The sequence below is a fragment of the Fulmarus glacialis genome, unplaced genomic scaffold (genome assembly GCF_000690835.1).
Source record: "Fulmarus glacialis isolate BGI_N327 unplaced genomic scaffold, ASM69083v1 scaffold11394, whole genome shotgun sequence".
Taxonomy (NCBI): Eukaryota; Metazoa; Chordata; class Aves; order Procellariiformes; family Procellariidae; genus Fulmarus; species Fulmarus glacialis.
The window spans coordinates 18350-34412 of NW_009207439.1; the positions used below are offsets into that span (position 1 = coordinate 18350).

The 16063-nt window shown below is 38.8% G+C and overlaps 1 protein-coding gene across 1 annotated transcript in view; it reads right to left on the reverse strand.

The window, feature by feature from the left end:
* Positions 1-559: 559 nt before the first annotated feature.
* IGF2R (insulin-like growth factor 2 receptor) overlaps positions 560-16063 on the reverse strand; it is a gene marked incomplete at its 5' end in the record, with an annotated part of 52544 nt that continues 37040 nt past the window's right edge. The window contains 14 exons of the mRNA XM_009576104.1: positions 560-1994; positions 2433-2502; positions 3125-3289; positions 4389-4575; positions 5026-5210; positions 6648-6794; positions 7717-7831; positions 8887-9023; positions 9995-10229; positions 10704-10850; positions 11235-11442; positions 11973-12134; positions 13247-13396; positions 14328-14540. Of these exons, the coding sequence (XP_009574399.1) occupies positions 1593-1994; positions 2433-2502; positions 3125-3289; positions 4389-4575; positions 5026-5210; positions 6648-6794; positions 7717-7831; positions 8887-9023; positions 9995-10229; positions 10704-10850; positions 11235-11442; positions 11973-12134; positions 13247-13396; positions 14328-14540 (2523 nt within the window). The remainder of the gene's footprint in view (positions 1995-2432; positions 2503-3124; positions 3290-4388; positions 4576-5025; positions 5211-6647; positions 6795-7716; positions 7832-8886; positions 9024-9994; positions 10230-10703; positions 10851-11234; positions 11443-11972; positions 12135-13246; positions 13397-14327; positions 14541-16063) is intronic.

Genomic DNA, 16063 nt, shown 5'->3' on the forward strand with positions numbered 1-16063 from the left:
TCAAGCCTCTCATTCCCCCAAATTAACCTAATGCTAAATACAAAAAATGCTGCTTTTGTTTTAAGTATGACAAGATGCAGCTTTAGCCGAACTGATTTACAGCTTCACTGGTAACAATACAAGAGGAAGAAAACCTAAGTCTGATAGAACAAAGAATACACCACTGGGGCTTGCCTATATATTCTGATCTTTGTCATCAAGCATCAGTTCTTGTTTTGAGTGATGTGATTAAGATATTAGCTATCACAGCAAAAAAGGATATCACCAGGCTGATGGGCAGCATTAGACTAGTGCAAGAAAGATTCCAGACTTCAGATGTGGGATTTGGAATACCCACTTCATATCTTTTATTGAAATTGCTGAATACTTTATATTACACTATTTTGATTCAAAATGGATTTTTTTATAAAAAGAAACCATTGTTGAAACTGAGTAAGCCAGCCAAAAGGAACAATGAAGAGTTTCAAAAAATTCTGCCTGATGCGTGTACTTGTACGATGCTTTGAAACCCTATCATTGCCCATAATTTAATTTAGGAGACACCTGTAGAAGAGCAAGACTGCTAAAGGAAATTTGACTTGCATTCATTGCCAGCAACATTTCAAATCAATGACCATGGTCAGGACCACAGCATAAGAGCTAGAACTTAGGCTATCAGAAAACATTGGCCCAATTTTTTTTTCTTGTAATTAATACCAGAGAGAGGTATTGTGCCAACTAGGGCTCCTCTAGTTGTTGGGCTTTTCTTGGTGATGACAAACTGGGCAGTGCAGGTTGTATTATAGGAATTCTGCCTCTATGTCCTTGAAAACTCTGGTTCTCTGTGCAGTTGGCCTAGTCCAGCCATAATCTAGGGGAAAAAAAAAAATCTTTGGGTGCTTGTCAGCTGCTTAGGCAAATACTGATGAAGTCAGTCATATGACCAGTACTAAAAAAAAATATCATGCAAAGAACAGCAACCATTTCAGGCTAAAGCTATACAGAGTTGTACCTTTCAGTCAATACCTTTGAACCAATGATCTGTTTAAATTAGAATGGATATTCAAATTTACAGGATAAATTAGACCAGTTCCAAAATTTACATCAAATCATCCCAACACACAAGTTATATTTTTCCTTGTCTTATGATGGGTGAACCCATAGAATAATACCCTGCCGGCAGGAAGAACATGTTGCTATTTAAGCAAACCTGAGTAGTGAGGATCAATAAATACAAGGAGTTAAAATGCTAGTAGTCAGATAACTTGAGTCTCAGGAGCCAGGGGCTTCATTGAGCCTTAATCCTTTCCTTTCAAAGGTTTCTCTTTTTTAAGCAAGCATTTAACATCTATGCTGAGGCTTAAAAAAAAAAAAGTGTCCTGGCTAGAGAGAGTCAACTAACTCAGCCAACTGGATGTTAGAAATCCAGTCATTACTGAACAGATCATTGTAAACAACCAAGAAATCTTTCTCTTCTTCCCTTTTCAATGGTTTCTTGTTAAAGGCAAAATTCAGAAAAATCTTTCAGGCTGAAGTCCTCATATTTGGTTGGAAACGTTGTCCCATTATATATAATCTCTCTATATATATTTGATTAGGCACAAGAAGGGTTATTAAACATTCAACAAGTCCTCATCGCTATCATCATGAAACGATACTGTATTTGTAGAGTTCTGTGCCTTCTGCTGACCTGGCTTGGCTTTTGCTTTCCTTTCCTTTCCCCCATTCAGCAAACAAGCTTTGTCATCACTTCCAAGACTGGGTGGCTTCTTTTGTGGGTGCTTGCTCTTGTCTAGTCCTCTTCCTGTTTGAATCTTTACATCTGGAATGGTTAACACTTCATCCTCACTGTCCAGGTCATCCACATGGAGAGAGGTAAAGGCTTCAGATGTAACAGACTTGGTAGTAATGTGACCATTCTCCTGCCCTCCTTTTGCTGTTCTTTGATTTGGTGCTGCAACTTCCTCCATAAGCCACTCTGTTTCATTCTCATTAGCTTCTTCTTCACTGTTTATCTGCAAGAAAAAGAAAAATGCAAGAGGAGACTGCATATACCACTTTAGACTCTGCCACATGCTGATCTCCCCAGCCGTCAGACCGCACACCACACATGGCCTTGGGTTTAACTCCATCATAAGACAGTAATACCGCAACAGCATGATGTTACTATTGCTTTTCACTACGTCTGAAACAGACTTCTTTCTCTTCCTGTACATTTATGTGTTATTTGGCTATTTATGGACTGCTCTTCATTTCGTCAACTCTATCTTCCTTTCCCATTCCACAATATAAATGTAGATATCTCAGCTATGTGGCTTTCCTGAAGCCATACAGTATGGTTTCCATGCACTGGATGAACTAGGAATTAAGGGGGTTTATTTATTTATTAATAAAAGCTTCATATTAAGAAAACTTGACAGGAAACAAAACCTTCGACTCTGCCACTATATTACCTTTGTGTATTTGTAGGAAACACCAGATGTTCTTCTGCAGCAGTTCGTTATCTTGTTTATTACGATTTCCCTAAAGAAGGGGAAGAATACTACATTAGGAAGACTGTATCCCCCGTATTAGCCCTCACTTTTCTTCACTGGCTTTTCACCATCAACGTAAAGCATTTCACCAAGCAAGCTGCAAGCTATCACATAGTGACACTTGACCCTGAACCACTCTCATTAACAAAATTCAGTCCATGATGATGTACATCTTCCCCCTTACCACAGCTTCAGGGTGACTGTTCTGAAACACCTCTGGCCTTTATGTCTAAGGGGCAAAAACCCAAACTTTTCTGGAAAGCAGGGAGTCAGCAGGACTTGCACTTGTTCCTTGCTGCTGTTGTATGGTTCCAGCTTGACACCATAAAAGGAGAGGGATACCAAATACTAACAATATTGTCACATTGTTTTATCCTCCTTAAGTAGCAGTTGTCCACAATAGAGACTGTCCCAATTCAGTTGTGTACTCCAGCCCTCTTTACATGGACCTTCAGACAGTAATGGGGAATTCGGAAAAAAACCAGCCGTTTGACAGTTGATGCTGCCAACAGAAAAACGGAACTTAAATCTCTAAAGTTCACTACTTCCCTTTCACTGAGGAAACCAAGTCCTACCAAAGAAACTTCTAAAGCCTCCCAGTCATTTCTTACCTCCTCTCTTTTTTGTAGAACAGCAAGATTATTAGGCATACAGTGAGAACAACCAAGAGGACACTCAGCACAGCACCAACAGCCTGACTTCTCCTTGAAAGTCCTTTATGTACTTGGGCCTCCTGATCAGTCTGGTGCTCATTGCTTCCTAGATCATTGGTTGATCTAATAACGTAAATTGGGAAGAAAAGGATGAGTAAGATCTATTGACCAGTTGCAGCAAACTGGATTAGAAACAGCAGATTCAAAGAAATTAAACACACCACACCATCCTGTCAGTTCTACCTAACAGCTATAATGAACTGAATATAGGGGATTTCATTCTAAGAAAAAAATCACTGAAAAAATAAAAATGTATGTACTGTGCCTACATCCTGGTATGCTTTCCAGCAGTGCATAAAACTGGTTACAGTCAAGTCTGAAGTGCATGATTAGGCACTCTAGAGTTTACAGAGCAGCAGCTATCCACACAAAGCTGCTATTTTAGAACCAAACCTGCACCTGAGTAAGCTGCAAAAGCTACAGCAATTATTTACCTTCCAGCTGACTATGGCACTACACAGACCTCAATAGCTAACTGGCTGTTTGAATCAGAATGAACAGTTTCCCTGTGTTTTCAAGCTAGCAGCCAGAAAGTGAACAGTCCTAGAAGTAGTCACTCCATTCTTCATAGTGAGGCTGCCTATATGTCAAAATGCCGGTAAGCACCTAGATACAGTCACTCTGCTTTTAACACTGTCACCTCATTACTCCTTTTTGGATCTGTAGATAGCTGATCATAATTAATTGCAGAAATACCTCATTATTGCTCTAAGACCTGTAATATTTTCACTCCAGCCTAAAGAAGTAGGCAGATAGAGGGGAAGACCAGTTTTTGCCACGGCTTTAAAGTTTCCCAGACAGTAAGGCAAGGAGAAAAAAAAACCTTACCCAAATACTGGTTACTCCTCTCAGTAACATGAAACAGCATATTCTGTTAGCTACAGTAGGTTTTACTTAGTGAGAACAATAATATTAATTCCACCATGCCTCTCCATTTCCCGTGCAAACAAGCAGCTTTAGGTCCAGATCAACTTGGCAAGCTTTTATTTAGTGGTCATGTGCCAAACATTACATACATGAACACCAATTCCATCTACCCATGAGTCTGCTGCTTTTTTAGCTTTTCATTTTTTCCACAATCACTGCGATGAACAAATACAAAAAAACCTTTAGCTAAGAAGTGCTGACAAGACCTGCTTTCAGAAAATGGTTAACTACTCACATTAATGGACACACAGCAGATGTGTACCAGGTAAATAAATACTGGCAATCTGCTGTCTCATGAAGGAATTCAGGGATGCCTTCCTTTACTTGTAGACTGCAGTGGAAGAAAATGGTTGAAGACACAAACTTTGATTTATCTTTACCGCATCTGGAGTTTGATGAAAATATGACATCCAAGTCATCATCTACAACAAGAAGAAAACCTTACAGTTTACTACTTCCCTGAGAACACTCTACTAACACCAGACCCTGGAAAGTTATGTATTTGTTCTGCAGTAACAGCTTACACTTTGCAGTACCTGCAGGTGAGCTTATACTACCTATACGTAGTCCCATCAGTTGCTATGGAACAGTGGGCTAAGCTCTTCGCAAGAAAAAGTAGCACAGAGGAAAACAGGAGACCAAGTCTTCTATCTTGCATTGTTCTACCAAAGTCTTTCAACAAGCGTCAAGCCCAAACCCTATTAAGGCCACATTTGCAACTGAGCTTACACAATAAGAAAAATTCTGCTAGACAGACTCTGGACACCTTTACAGAAATGGATTAGCACAGATGATGTGAAACAAGAACGATTTTCTGATGAAGCAATTCACACAGAGTATCAAGCAATTCTGGCAAGTGAGCAAGTACTTACCCTTAACATAATATTTAGCTTTTCTGGCAGAACCAACTCTCCGAAAGCGATGTTCATTAGTTTTAACCTGGCAGATGTTTGCTCCAGAGCATTCTGGGAAACTTGAGTTTCTTATACCAGAAAGTTGAATTTCATATACATATTTATCACCATTTGTCCGTATGTCACCAGAAGCCGTGTACAGCCTGAGGAAACAGAGGGCAGGTCTATCCTTAAGTCTAAACTCACAGATTTAGGTTATTCCCAAGACTTAAGACTGGCCACAGTGATAGCTGCTACCAGTGGTTGATTCTAGAGCAAGCTGGAGTGACTGATTCAGCAACCAGAAAAGATGCAGGACTGAGGCATCCTCCCTGAACATTACAAATGAGGATTATATTTAGCATAAATATAATCTTTCTAAGAAAGCACAAAAAGCAAAATTCTCTAGTTATATTGCCCTCAATGGGTGTATGAACATGTAAATACCTCCAAAGGATTAAGATAAACTGGAGACAAAAGCATGATTCAGCAGCTTATACACAAGCTAGCCAACTGATGATAAGAACCATACTGTGTGTTCTACAGCTATGATAAAAAGCATAGCTTAGCTGTCTTCTCCAGAAGGGTAACTAGTTCTATCATAAGTGTTACCTAAGTACTATTTACAATTGTACCCTTTCACATTGCTGGTCAGAGTGAGAATGCTCTAAGATTCACTGCTATTTATGCTAGCCACCTGCTCAAAGGCTAAGCTTGCTCAAATATGACTTGCCTTTAATCTCACATTACACCAAGTTTTATTTTTGTCCTGACTTCCTCTCCTCCTTCATCCAGCCCTGTTTGATTTTTGTTTTTTTCTCTATGCTTGTAATGCTATCACCACGTTTGCACAGCAGGTTTATCCACAATACTTCTGCTCAGCTACTCCAATCCTTCACACTGATGGTTTGTGCCCTGCAAGCAGAGTTTATTCTTCCCATAACACTAGTATGGGCAGATTTCCTTCCATAACGCTAGCATTGACGTTAAATATAGTAGTTTATAAGAGATTGTGGACCAGAGTTCTGTGCAATGTACCAGGCAGTACAGTCAGTGTAACTGCCGATCTTCCCCTCCATCTCCTGAGTTCAGTCATGCTTGACCATTTCTCCAGAGCTGTCCTTCCTCACTTCTAAGGCTTCTGAAGCATGGGTTCCTACTTTCATATGGATCATCTGAGCATGAAAAAGAGGTGCTATGTAAAAAGCCAAGGAGTACTCCAGGTGAAAAAAATCAAATTCTCTGGCACTGAACTAATGCCTACACACTATGGAAGAGAGCAATAACCCACAACAAAGAAACCTAACGTCAAGGTGAGTATTTGCAGGCTTTAGACTAGTCTTGAGTATACCTGCACATGCTCAAAGCTATAAGCCCAGCTGTGAGCTGCACTATTAACCAGTCAGTCATTGGTACAAGATGAATTCAGTGCTATTTCCCCTTGACAGCTAAAAACTGTTACGGCAACATAGAATATTCACACCAAGTTCTCTTTTCTTGCAGTACAGTTCTACAGGACTAAGGTGTTGTGGGTTTTGGTTGCTGTTGGGGTTTTGTTGTTTTGGGTTTTTGGGGGGGGTTTGTTTGGTTTTTTCACTTACTTGAAATAAACATCCCCTAAAGAGAAGTTTCTCCCTGTTGCAGGATTAATAACTGTTCCATTCACCACATCCACCTCCTGCTGCTTCACAGCACAAGCTGCACGTGTGTCCCAAGTGATGTAGTAAGCACAGTTTTCTTCATCAATCCTACCAAATAACAGACACAACTCTCAATTCCAGGAAACAGTAACAAGTGCTTAGTATCTTGAGAAAGAGAAGACACACAGCTGCTAACCCATGTGTGGGAATGTCCTGCTTAAGCATCATGCCAAGAGTAAGCTAAAATAGTCAAGTAGCACTGAAAAAAAAGCTACTTGAAGAGTTGCACTACACTTTTCTGCAGTTCCAAGACCTAAAAAGACCTGGCTGCATTTGGAGCTTCCTACTTCAAAAAGTTCCAGAAGTCAATATCAAAATATTTTAGCTAACAAACATGTCAGGCTGCTCTTGGCAGGTTTAACATGCTGCACGTTATTTAACTAGGACAAGGAGTATAAGCTAGTCAGATTTTGCTACCTTGTTCTTTGACTCATATAGAGCATCTTGCTCAGTTTCCCAATTCTACAAACAATATACAGGTAACGAAAACAAGACTGAGCAAAAAGCCATCAATCTTTCTTAGTATTTGTGATCATGCATATATACCTCACTTTGGACAGCTTCTAGTTAAACAATCTGTATTGAGGCAACAGTAAACCATGTTTTATTAGCTCAATCACTTATCTACAGTAAGTGTTCTCTACTAAACAGAATTTGAGCAAAGTTAACAGTGGTTGTACTACAATTAAAGTTGAAAACAACAGCATCCCTGCCATTGTCAGATCTAATTTGGAAGTAGAATGCTTAAATTTTTGCCCAGAAATTTTAAGATAAATACAGAATACAATTTTTTATGGAAGTGAACAGGTGCAGAAACACCAGAAGATCCATGTCTTACAAGTACAGACCAAGGATTATTTTAGGGACTGTCCAACAGAATGGGTAGTCACTGTCCTGAGACTTGCAGTTTACTAGAGAGGTACAAAAGAATAAACCATTAAGATCAGTGGTATGTTAATTTGTTACTCACCTCTGCAGCATGGGCATGCCAACTGTTTTTGCACACTTCAGTTCTATAATTGTTGTTACTTTCTTGTTTTTCCTACATTCCTGCCCACTGGAATAACTAATATACACTGTATCACCTAGAAAAGAAAAATGGTGACACTTAAGGTTTTTGTAAGCAGTTGTCAGAAATTCCCTTTGGTCATTCTACAGACTTCATTACTTTAGATTAACTTCCAGGTTTTTTTTTTTCCACTGCATAGACCATGTATCAATTACAGCACTTCAGTAATTTGAGGCCTTTACGCTGATGATCATTTAAAAAAAAAAAAAAAAAAAAAAATCACTCCTCAAACACCTGAGTATTTACATCATACCGTGTGTTCATATCACTGGTATGGCCATAACGAATGCTTACATTTAAGTCGTCATTTTTTAAACATAAGAGTAAATGAAGATATATCCATTTATAAATGAACTCAGGCAATAAACACATGCAATACATCCCATTGATTTTGTAGCTGGGTGGAAAATTTCCCTCAATTTCACAAACTCAGCAGCAATTTAAAAAACATTCTTTAAACTGAAAACTTAAGTAAGGTTGAGATTTTTCTATTCCTTTTCTTAAGAGTGAAGCCAGTTAGTCATCTTTCACATGCTGCTTTAATTGAAGAAGTTAGTGGACATAAAACAAGTCTTTCAAAATGGGATGAAGAAAAATAATTCCCCCTTCCACAATCATAGAATCACAGACTGGTTGAAGTTGGAAGAGACCTCTGGAGGTCATCTGGTCCAAACCCCTTGCTCAAGCAGGGTCACCTGGAGCCAGCTGCCCAGGACCATATCCAGACGGTTTCTGAATATCTCAAAGGTAGGAGACTCCACAACCTCTCTCGGCAACCTGTGCCTGCGTTCGATCACCCTCACTGTAAAAAAGTGTTTCTTGATGTTCAGATGGACAATTCACTTCTTACAGCTTTAATGACAATGCTGTTTATTTGCATCAATGTTTTCTCATGGCTTAAACATCACTTTTAAGTTTGAGTAGTAGCATTTACTGTTTTTGTTTTTAAATGGAAGATTCACTGGTAAAGATATTTCAAAATAAAGGCTTCACCATAATTTAAGAAGCACTATAGCTAGGTTGTAAGATTTAATCATCTTCAGCTCTCTACAGGAACAAATATAATCTTACCTGTCACATTCAGCTTCTGTGTATGAACAAGTCCAAGAACTTGAACATCTCCATTGTTGCTTTTCCTGCAAATACTGGCTCTTTCAGGGCAGCCTGTGGGTCCCTCATGTACCCTCTGACAAAGATTCACATAGTACCTACAAAGAACATGGTAGACAGAACTTCTTTAAAATTAATTTAGGCTAAACTGAAAAAGTGAGATATAACCTTTAGAATCCTCACAGGAAGCTAACCAGGCTGAAAGAAATTAAATACTCTAATTAGCTGACAGAATAAAGCATATACTAAGGTTATCCTTTTCAAGTAAATGACCATGTAAAAAAATTGATCCTTTACTAGATTAGTTCACTAGTTAATTTTGACCTAGGTCAAAACTAGAAATTGGAACTGAGTCAAGAAATGTCCAAGTTTTTTCAGCTATAAAGGTTATAGTGCTATCCTAAACTCAGCATCTCTTCGGAGCCGTACCAGTTAAGTTTTATTAGAACAGAGGAACTAGTAGCAAAGGCGGTGAATGTAACAGTTTTGTTAGCCCACAGTTTATTGTAAGCTTAGAATTAGATGCTCTCATCCTTGCCAGTTCATTGCTATTTGCTAACTGGAGGGGGGAGGCTGGGGAGGTTGATGACTTCCTGCCACTCATATTTTCCTCTAAGTTGATTCTTAGAGGAATGGGGGGAAAAAAGCCCTACTTAAACTTTAGACATGAAGTTAACACACTTGAGTCAAAAGACAGCAATTAAGTCATTAAGATTTTCATTCAACATGATTAAGAATCCCCAAAATTGCATTTAAACTATAAAATGACTTTAAGATAGCAGTTTAAATAGAAAGCCTTTGAAAAGCTTTTAGTTTAGATTTATTCATCCTTTAAAAAAGGTTAGCAATAGAGGGAAAGGGTGCGGATGAAGGCAGTAACTATTCATCCTCTTCAGATAAAATGGGTTCCTTTCTGGTTTTTTGTCTATATGCAGCGTTAAGCAGTTTTAAGACACTGTCAGCAATTCAAACAGACTCTGAACAGGGACCAAACAGAAGTACTATGCCACATTACAACTTCAACTGTACTGATTAGCAAGCTGCTCCCTGGGAGTTGCTTATTACTCACGAGTCCCCATTGTGGAAAAAGATCCATGATCCCGTCAGGGAAGAGAGCATTCTCAAGTCATAAGTTCTGTGTTTTTGGACAAACTTGCACTCCATCTTCTTGGGAGGACAAACAGCCTGAGTCTTCCATTCAAATGTCACAGCACAGCCAAGTGTCTCACTCAGAAGGTGTGGTCTCCCAACACCAGCATTTTCATCACATGTGAAGATAATGGTAGATTCCCGTCTTGCAGTTGCTGTAAGGGGGAAGGTTGGGGTAAAAAAAAAAAAGGAAAAAAGTATTTTGCAAGAGGCTTTCAGGCATGTATGGATTTTAGTGTAGCAATTTCGCAGTATCAACAAAAAATTTAATCGGGTATTGTTTCAGATAGCAAAGAGGCACAAATGCTTTACCTAGCAATTTTATTCCCTAGGTTAGCTTTCATGCCTTTTAGAAAGTAGTGTTCCTTCCAAAACAACTGATCGCCATCAAAGCAGAGTCATCACTTACAACATGAACATTCGTATCTAAAGGCATGAACTTTTTATTTCAAAAGTATTTTGCTCACTCACTTGAGTAAAGTCAGGTTTGTCCCCTAGATTCCTTGTCTTGCCCACTCCTATCCCTTTACTTCCACTGTATTGCACCAGAGGTCTTTTGCCAAACCTGATAATGGCTAACTCCCTGTGTTAGCTCAGATCCTTGCACATGAAGTATAGGACGTTCTTACCATTACCACAAAATCCCCACTTTCCATCTCCCTGGTAGTTTTCAGTTGTAGCACACCATGGTCTATTCTTTTCTTCTGTAATACATTCCTCATATGTCTTCCCTTTGTACTTGAAGGGGAACACACAAAGCTCTCCCTTTTCAGTCACTGAGAAGGAAAGGTATATCCTCTTAATAACATGCAGTAGAATAGCAGGCATAACCATATCCAAAGCCTGTACTTCAATGCTAAAGAAAAGTCTTGGGCAGAGACAGACAACAGAAACACTGAGTCTAAACCCAATTAGAAAACTAGGATGTAGCGTACAATTAGCTACGATCATCCCTACAGAAGAGTTGCACTCTCTCTTCTAGGAGATATATGTTAATGTTGCAGATTAGTATGGTTCATGTGATTTAACGAAACTACATGTTTCTATTAACGTATGCAAAATCCATGTTGCTTCCCTCCTATTGCCACAAAACCTCATATTTTAAGGGTAAAAAAACCTGGCAGGTTTTTACATAAAGAATGGGTCTGCTTCAATCTCACCTGGAGGGCACCGATCACCTCCTGTATACTGCAAGATGACTGTTTCATCCTGGTGGCTATAGTCCATTTTCATTTCCTTTATGTTTCCAAAAGATGACGCACCACTTTCAGATGTCAGACACACTGCCCCATCTTTGCATTTTCCCTGGGGCAAGTCTGCTGCCTTACTGCATACACCAACATGGTAACTGTTGGATCCAGAAAATACCTGTGGTGGACATCCAGAAGCATCACAAACTGTAGGTTGCCTCAGAGCCTACAGTCAATACTTAAAGAACCACCCAAGCACTTTATAAACCAAGTCTCATGCAGTACTTGCATAATGCAGGAGGAAAATAAGATAACTAGTTTTGCAAGTCTGGCCTTCCTTAATATGGCAAAACTGCAGATAAAGTACACCCACAGAACCAAGGATATAGTCTGTTCAGCAGACTTATTTTCATGTTCAGGATTCTGCCGCAGGTGAAGATTTCTCCTTCCTTTCTCCATCAGTATATCCATGAATTTCCCTCTCAAAATCATTAAAAACCTAATGTTATTCCCTCTAATATTATTCCCTCTGTAAGAGGCCAAACAAATATCAACACTGACCACAGCTGCAGCACATACTTCAGTCTCCTCTCACACCCCAAGATGGTTAAAAGAAACCCCTGCTTCAGTTTTAAAATGTTGATAGCAATGGGCAATTAAAAAAAAAAAAAAAAAAAAAAAAAAAATCACACCACCAGAAGGCATTACCTCAAACGATCTTCCAGAAAGGCTGGTCAGGTTAAAAGTATAGTGTAGCTGTTCATCAGTCACAGAGCAGCCTGAAGTTTTCACTTTATCAGGACACACAACTGGAGTTTCCCACTCAAATACAAAACTGCAGTCAAGTTTCCTTATCATCTTTGGCTTGCCCTGTTACCAAAGAACACAGCAAGATACATTACATAAATTTTGGAGAGTTTGTTGTTCTTTCGGCATTTCGCCCCCACCCCCAACGGTTAACCTCAGTTATTACCGAGGCTAGACTTTACTGACTGTAGGACAAACACCATGTCTTCATATTACAACAGGTACCAAAAAAAAAGCTACAAGTGAGGTACATTCTACCTAGCTCCAGAAAACAACCAAAGCAGTAATCAAAAAAAAGCAGTAAAGTACACAAGCTTTCTTATTTATTAGGGTTGAGATTTTGATGTTCAGATTAGTTGCAAGCAGCAACAAAAGTGTGAGCGCGCTGTGTTTCTCCATGGTTTAGAAAGATTTAGGTTTAGAAAGAATGCTGTTTCTTTTGTCATATTTTAAATAAAAATATGAGTATGGCCTGTGTAATATTCAAAGCTGCCTAGAGTTTCAGCTCATGCCCCATGCTGACGGAAAATGGTTCCACTGAGTATCTTCAACAAGCTCTGGTTTGTCAAACATCATACCTAAGTGCTTCTCTACAGTTTGTTAAAGCATTCAAAAAATTCAAGAAGTGTTAGATTCACACCACCATGCAACCTCAATTTAGTGTTCAGGTGTCAACACAAAATAAAAACATAAGTATTTAAATGCAAATTTTTAAAGCTGTATATGATTATGGAAAGGGTTACAACATAGGGGAAACATTTCACAGTAATAGCTTTACAAACAGTTACACTGGTTCTTGTGTTAGCTTGTGGTACAAGTACAAGCTTTTGGACCTAGGCAAGGTGCAATACAGCACTAAGTTTAACACCAGCAGTAAGTTATCACTACATTACTTCAGTGGAATCTGATCCTTGAAACCATCAGAACCTGCTACTCTCAAGCCTAAAGTTCATGCACCCTGAAATTTTGCCTGGTTAAGAATACAAATACTAAGTATTTAAGTATTAAGTATTTAAGTAGTTAAGAATACAAATACTAAGTATATTCTTTGTTGAAACAAGTCCATCCCTATATGCTAGAAAAATCTTTGATTTAATTTTAAACAAAGCTAACATTGGTTACTACCCACTTCCCATTGCACTCCAGTATCAACGCAAGTTTAATAGATGTCTTACCAGACTGGTTCCTTGGCTGCAGTGAAATACAATAAGAGAAGTATAGTTCAATTTGTTGTTTATCTGACAAGGAGTAGTGCTGTTGTAAGTGATGTAAACTTCATTTACTGCCTCATTTAACTTGGGAGGTTCAGTAACATGACCAATATCCTACACAAGCAAAAATAAGTATTAAGAGACATATGGGACACAACTAGATTTCAGATCAGCCCAGAGATTCAGATCAATTCAGATTCACCTGTTTAGCTTACATGGGAGCACAACTGTTGCACTTTTGAAAACTGCATTCTATACTCAAAGAACAGTTGTTATATTTCAATCCTAACAAAACACAAGTTGAGCAGCTCAAAACACTCTTTGATTAAGCTTGACAAAAGCCAGGGAGGTTCTGCATCTTACAGGTAGATTCTTCTTTAAATCATTGTGCCAAAATACCAACACATCACTTAAAAATAGCATAGTATTAACAATGGAGTAAGGTCCCTAAATCAATGTGGAAGTTCATGGAAAACAATCTCAACTGTTTATGTGCATCTTCTACAGCTCACAAACAAGACCTCAAAAGGTAAGAGCCTCCATCTCTCAAGGTAATAACAGAGACAAGTTAACCAATACCCTGTCACAGGCTTGCTACTCGTGCAGCTTAAGTTCTTACATGAAAGTACTAAATGCATTTTAGAGCACGCTAGGACATATCCTGCTCCATATTGCAACAGGCTATCATGGGATCAAGCACACCACTTCTGTGCCACAGAATGGCAGACTAAGAGGTATTCTGCTTCCCAGTCTCCATATTTGGCACACAGCACTACACGAAAAAATTCTCTGTAGTAATTTTTCATATTTGTCACGGTATGGAATCTTCTGACACCCACAAAAATCACTGGGGTTCAAGATAGGAAAATACTTCTTCGCAGGAAAAAGCAATGGAAAGGGAATTTTACAGGATAGATTTTAATTTTGTATTCCATTTCTTTAACCCATTGTCAAGCCCCTGGTTCAAATCAGGTCTCTAGGCAGGGATACTGTTTTAAACTATAGGGGAAATGCACGTTTCAGTGATTCCAGGCATAGTACTTACTATTGGCGATTCATTAACAGGAACCATGCAAACAGCTGCTCCAGGTGGGCAATTGACATCTTTGATAGGATTGAGAGGCTCACAAATGTTGATGTAGAAGTCTGGAGAAACATCTGTTATATCTTCATCCACAAATGCCTCGTAATACCCAGTGCGATGGATCAGAGGAGACAGGTCAATAACGGAACTGCCATTCAATACTGAGCACTTCACCTAAAAGAAAGTACGTTTTATCGCTCTTATTCTTTTATTACTTTGATTTATTGACAAACATCCTATCCTTCATAGGGCCAGAAATGTGGCTGCGTTTAAAAGTTTCAAATTTGATTTAAGTAAAGCAGCATTTTTACAATTTTTGTTTCTCTATAGATACTAAGCACCCACAAGCTGCATATGAAAAACCTCAATCATTTAAACATTCTTATGGAATAGAATCCACGTCAAAACAACACCAAGACGTAAAGCTCTAGCATGCATACTCCTGCATGTTACTATGTCTCCATATTTACTATGTCTCCATAAGACCAGTTAGTTACCAACTAGACCAACATAGTTACTATGTCTCCATAAGACCAGTAGATCCTACAGTTCCTTTCTCTCACCATCTCTCACACATCATTTGACCGTCTCCAATAAACAAGCTTGGTTATAACAATGTGAAGTTATTGTATTGCAAGTTGATGGTTTGAGCACTGCACTTTAAGAACTTATTTCATGCATTCTTAAAGCACATTAGCTTACTGACAGCCTACCTGGAATTTGGGAAGTCTACTCTTGTTTAGATATTAAATAAAGAGCAACTAACAAAATTACCGTTTAATTTCAGGACAAATAATCATCATTGCTACCTAGCTATCACCACACTGAAATAGCTAGGGTCACTGTGGATACACTGTGAAAAGTGATCAGAAATGCACAAATGATCAGTGAACAGAGTTAATAGGCTAGAAAACACAATGTTTTTAGGCACTGTTGATTTGTATTGCAGCATGGTATGTACTACTGAAGAGGAAACCAGAGCTATGTGTAGCAGAACCCTTAGAAAAGAAGGGGACATGTGACAGTTCCTGTCAGGGAAAGGAAAACTGGAAAATGTTTTTCCTAAATGGAAGCAAGAACTATGGTAGTATCGAGACAGTGATAAGGAGGAAAAACAACTTGTCACAGAGAATGATGGTCACGGTAGAAGTAATCAAGGCAGCGAAAAAGAATGATTAGGCAGATTCACAAAAGGTAATGTTCAGGTGTTAAGAAGAGACCTGAATTCACCCTATAGCTCATTTAGCTTTCTATACCTATTGCTGGCTTTTACTCTGTGCACCCACTACTGGTAACAATTTAACTAGCTAAAATTAACTAAAGTAAGACTAGCTCAAAGTATTGTCTGGAACACAAGTTCATCTAGAGTTGACCAAATCACGTTATTACAGCATGTATTATACAGCAGAGGCAATCCTAAATTCATACTATCAAAGTTTATCAGTTTTTGCACTGAGCAAACTGATCATACACTTGCCTGGCCTCTAGTCACTTGCTTAGAAACAAAGACTATCCCCATGCAGAGATGCTGTCCATCCTCAACTCAACCTAAGCTCTGTTGGCCTGTTGCATTGGAGGATCTTAACCATCAATTTCCAAGATGACCTATGGCTTCCACTTGAGCTGTACAGAAAAGCAGCTAAGTAGGTTCCATAGAAGGGTTCTTCTGAAGTGTTAAAGTTTTAACTTGGCTCACC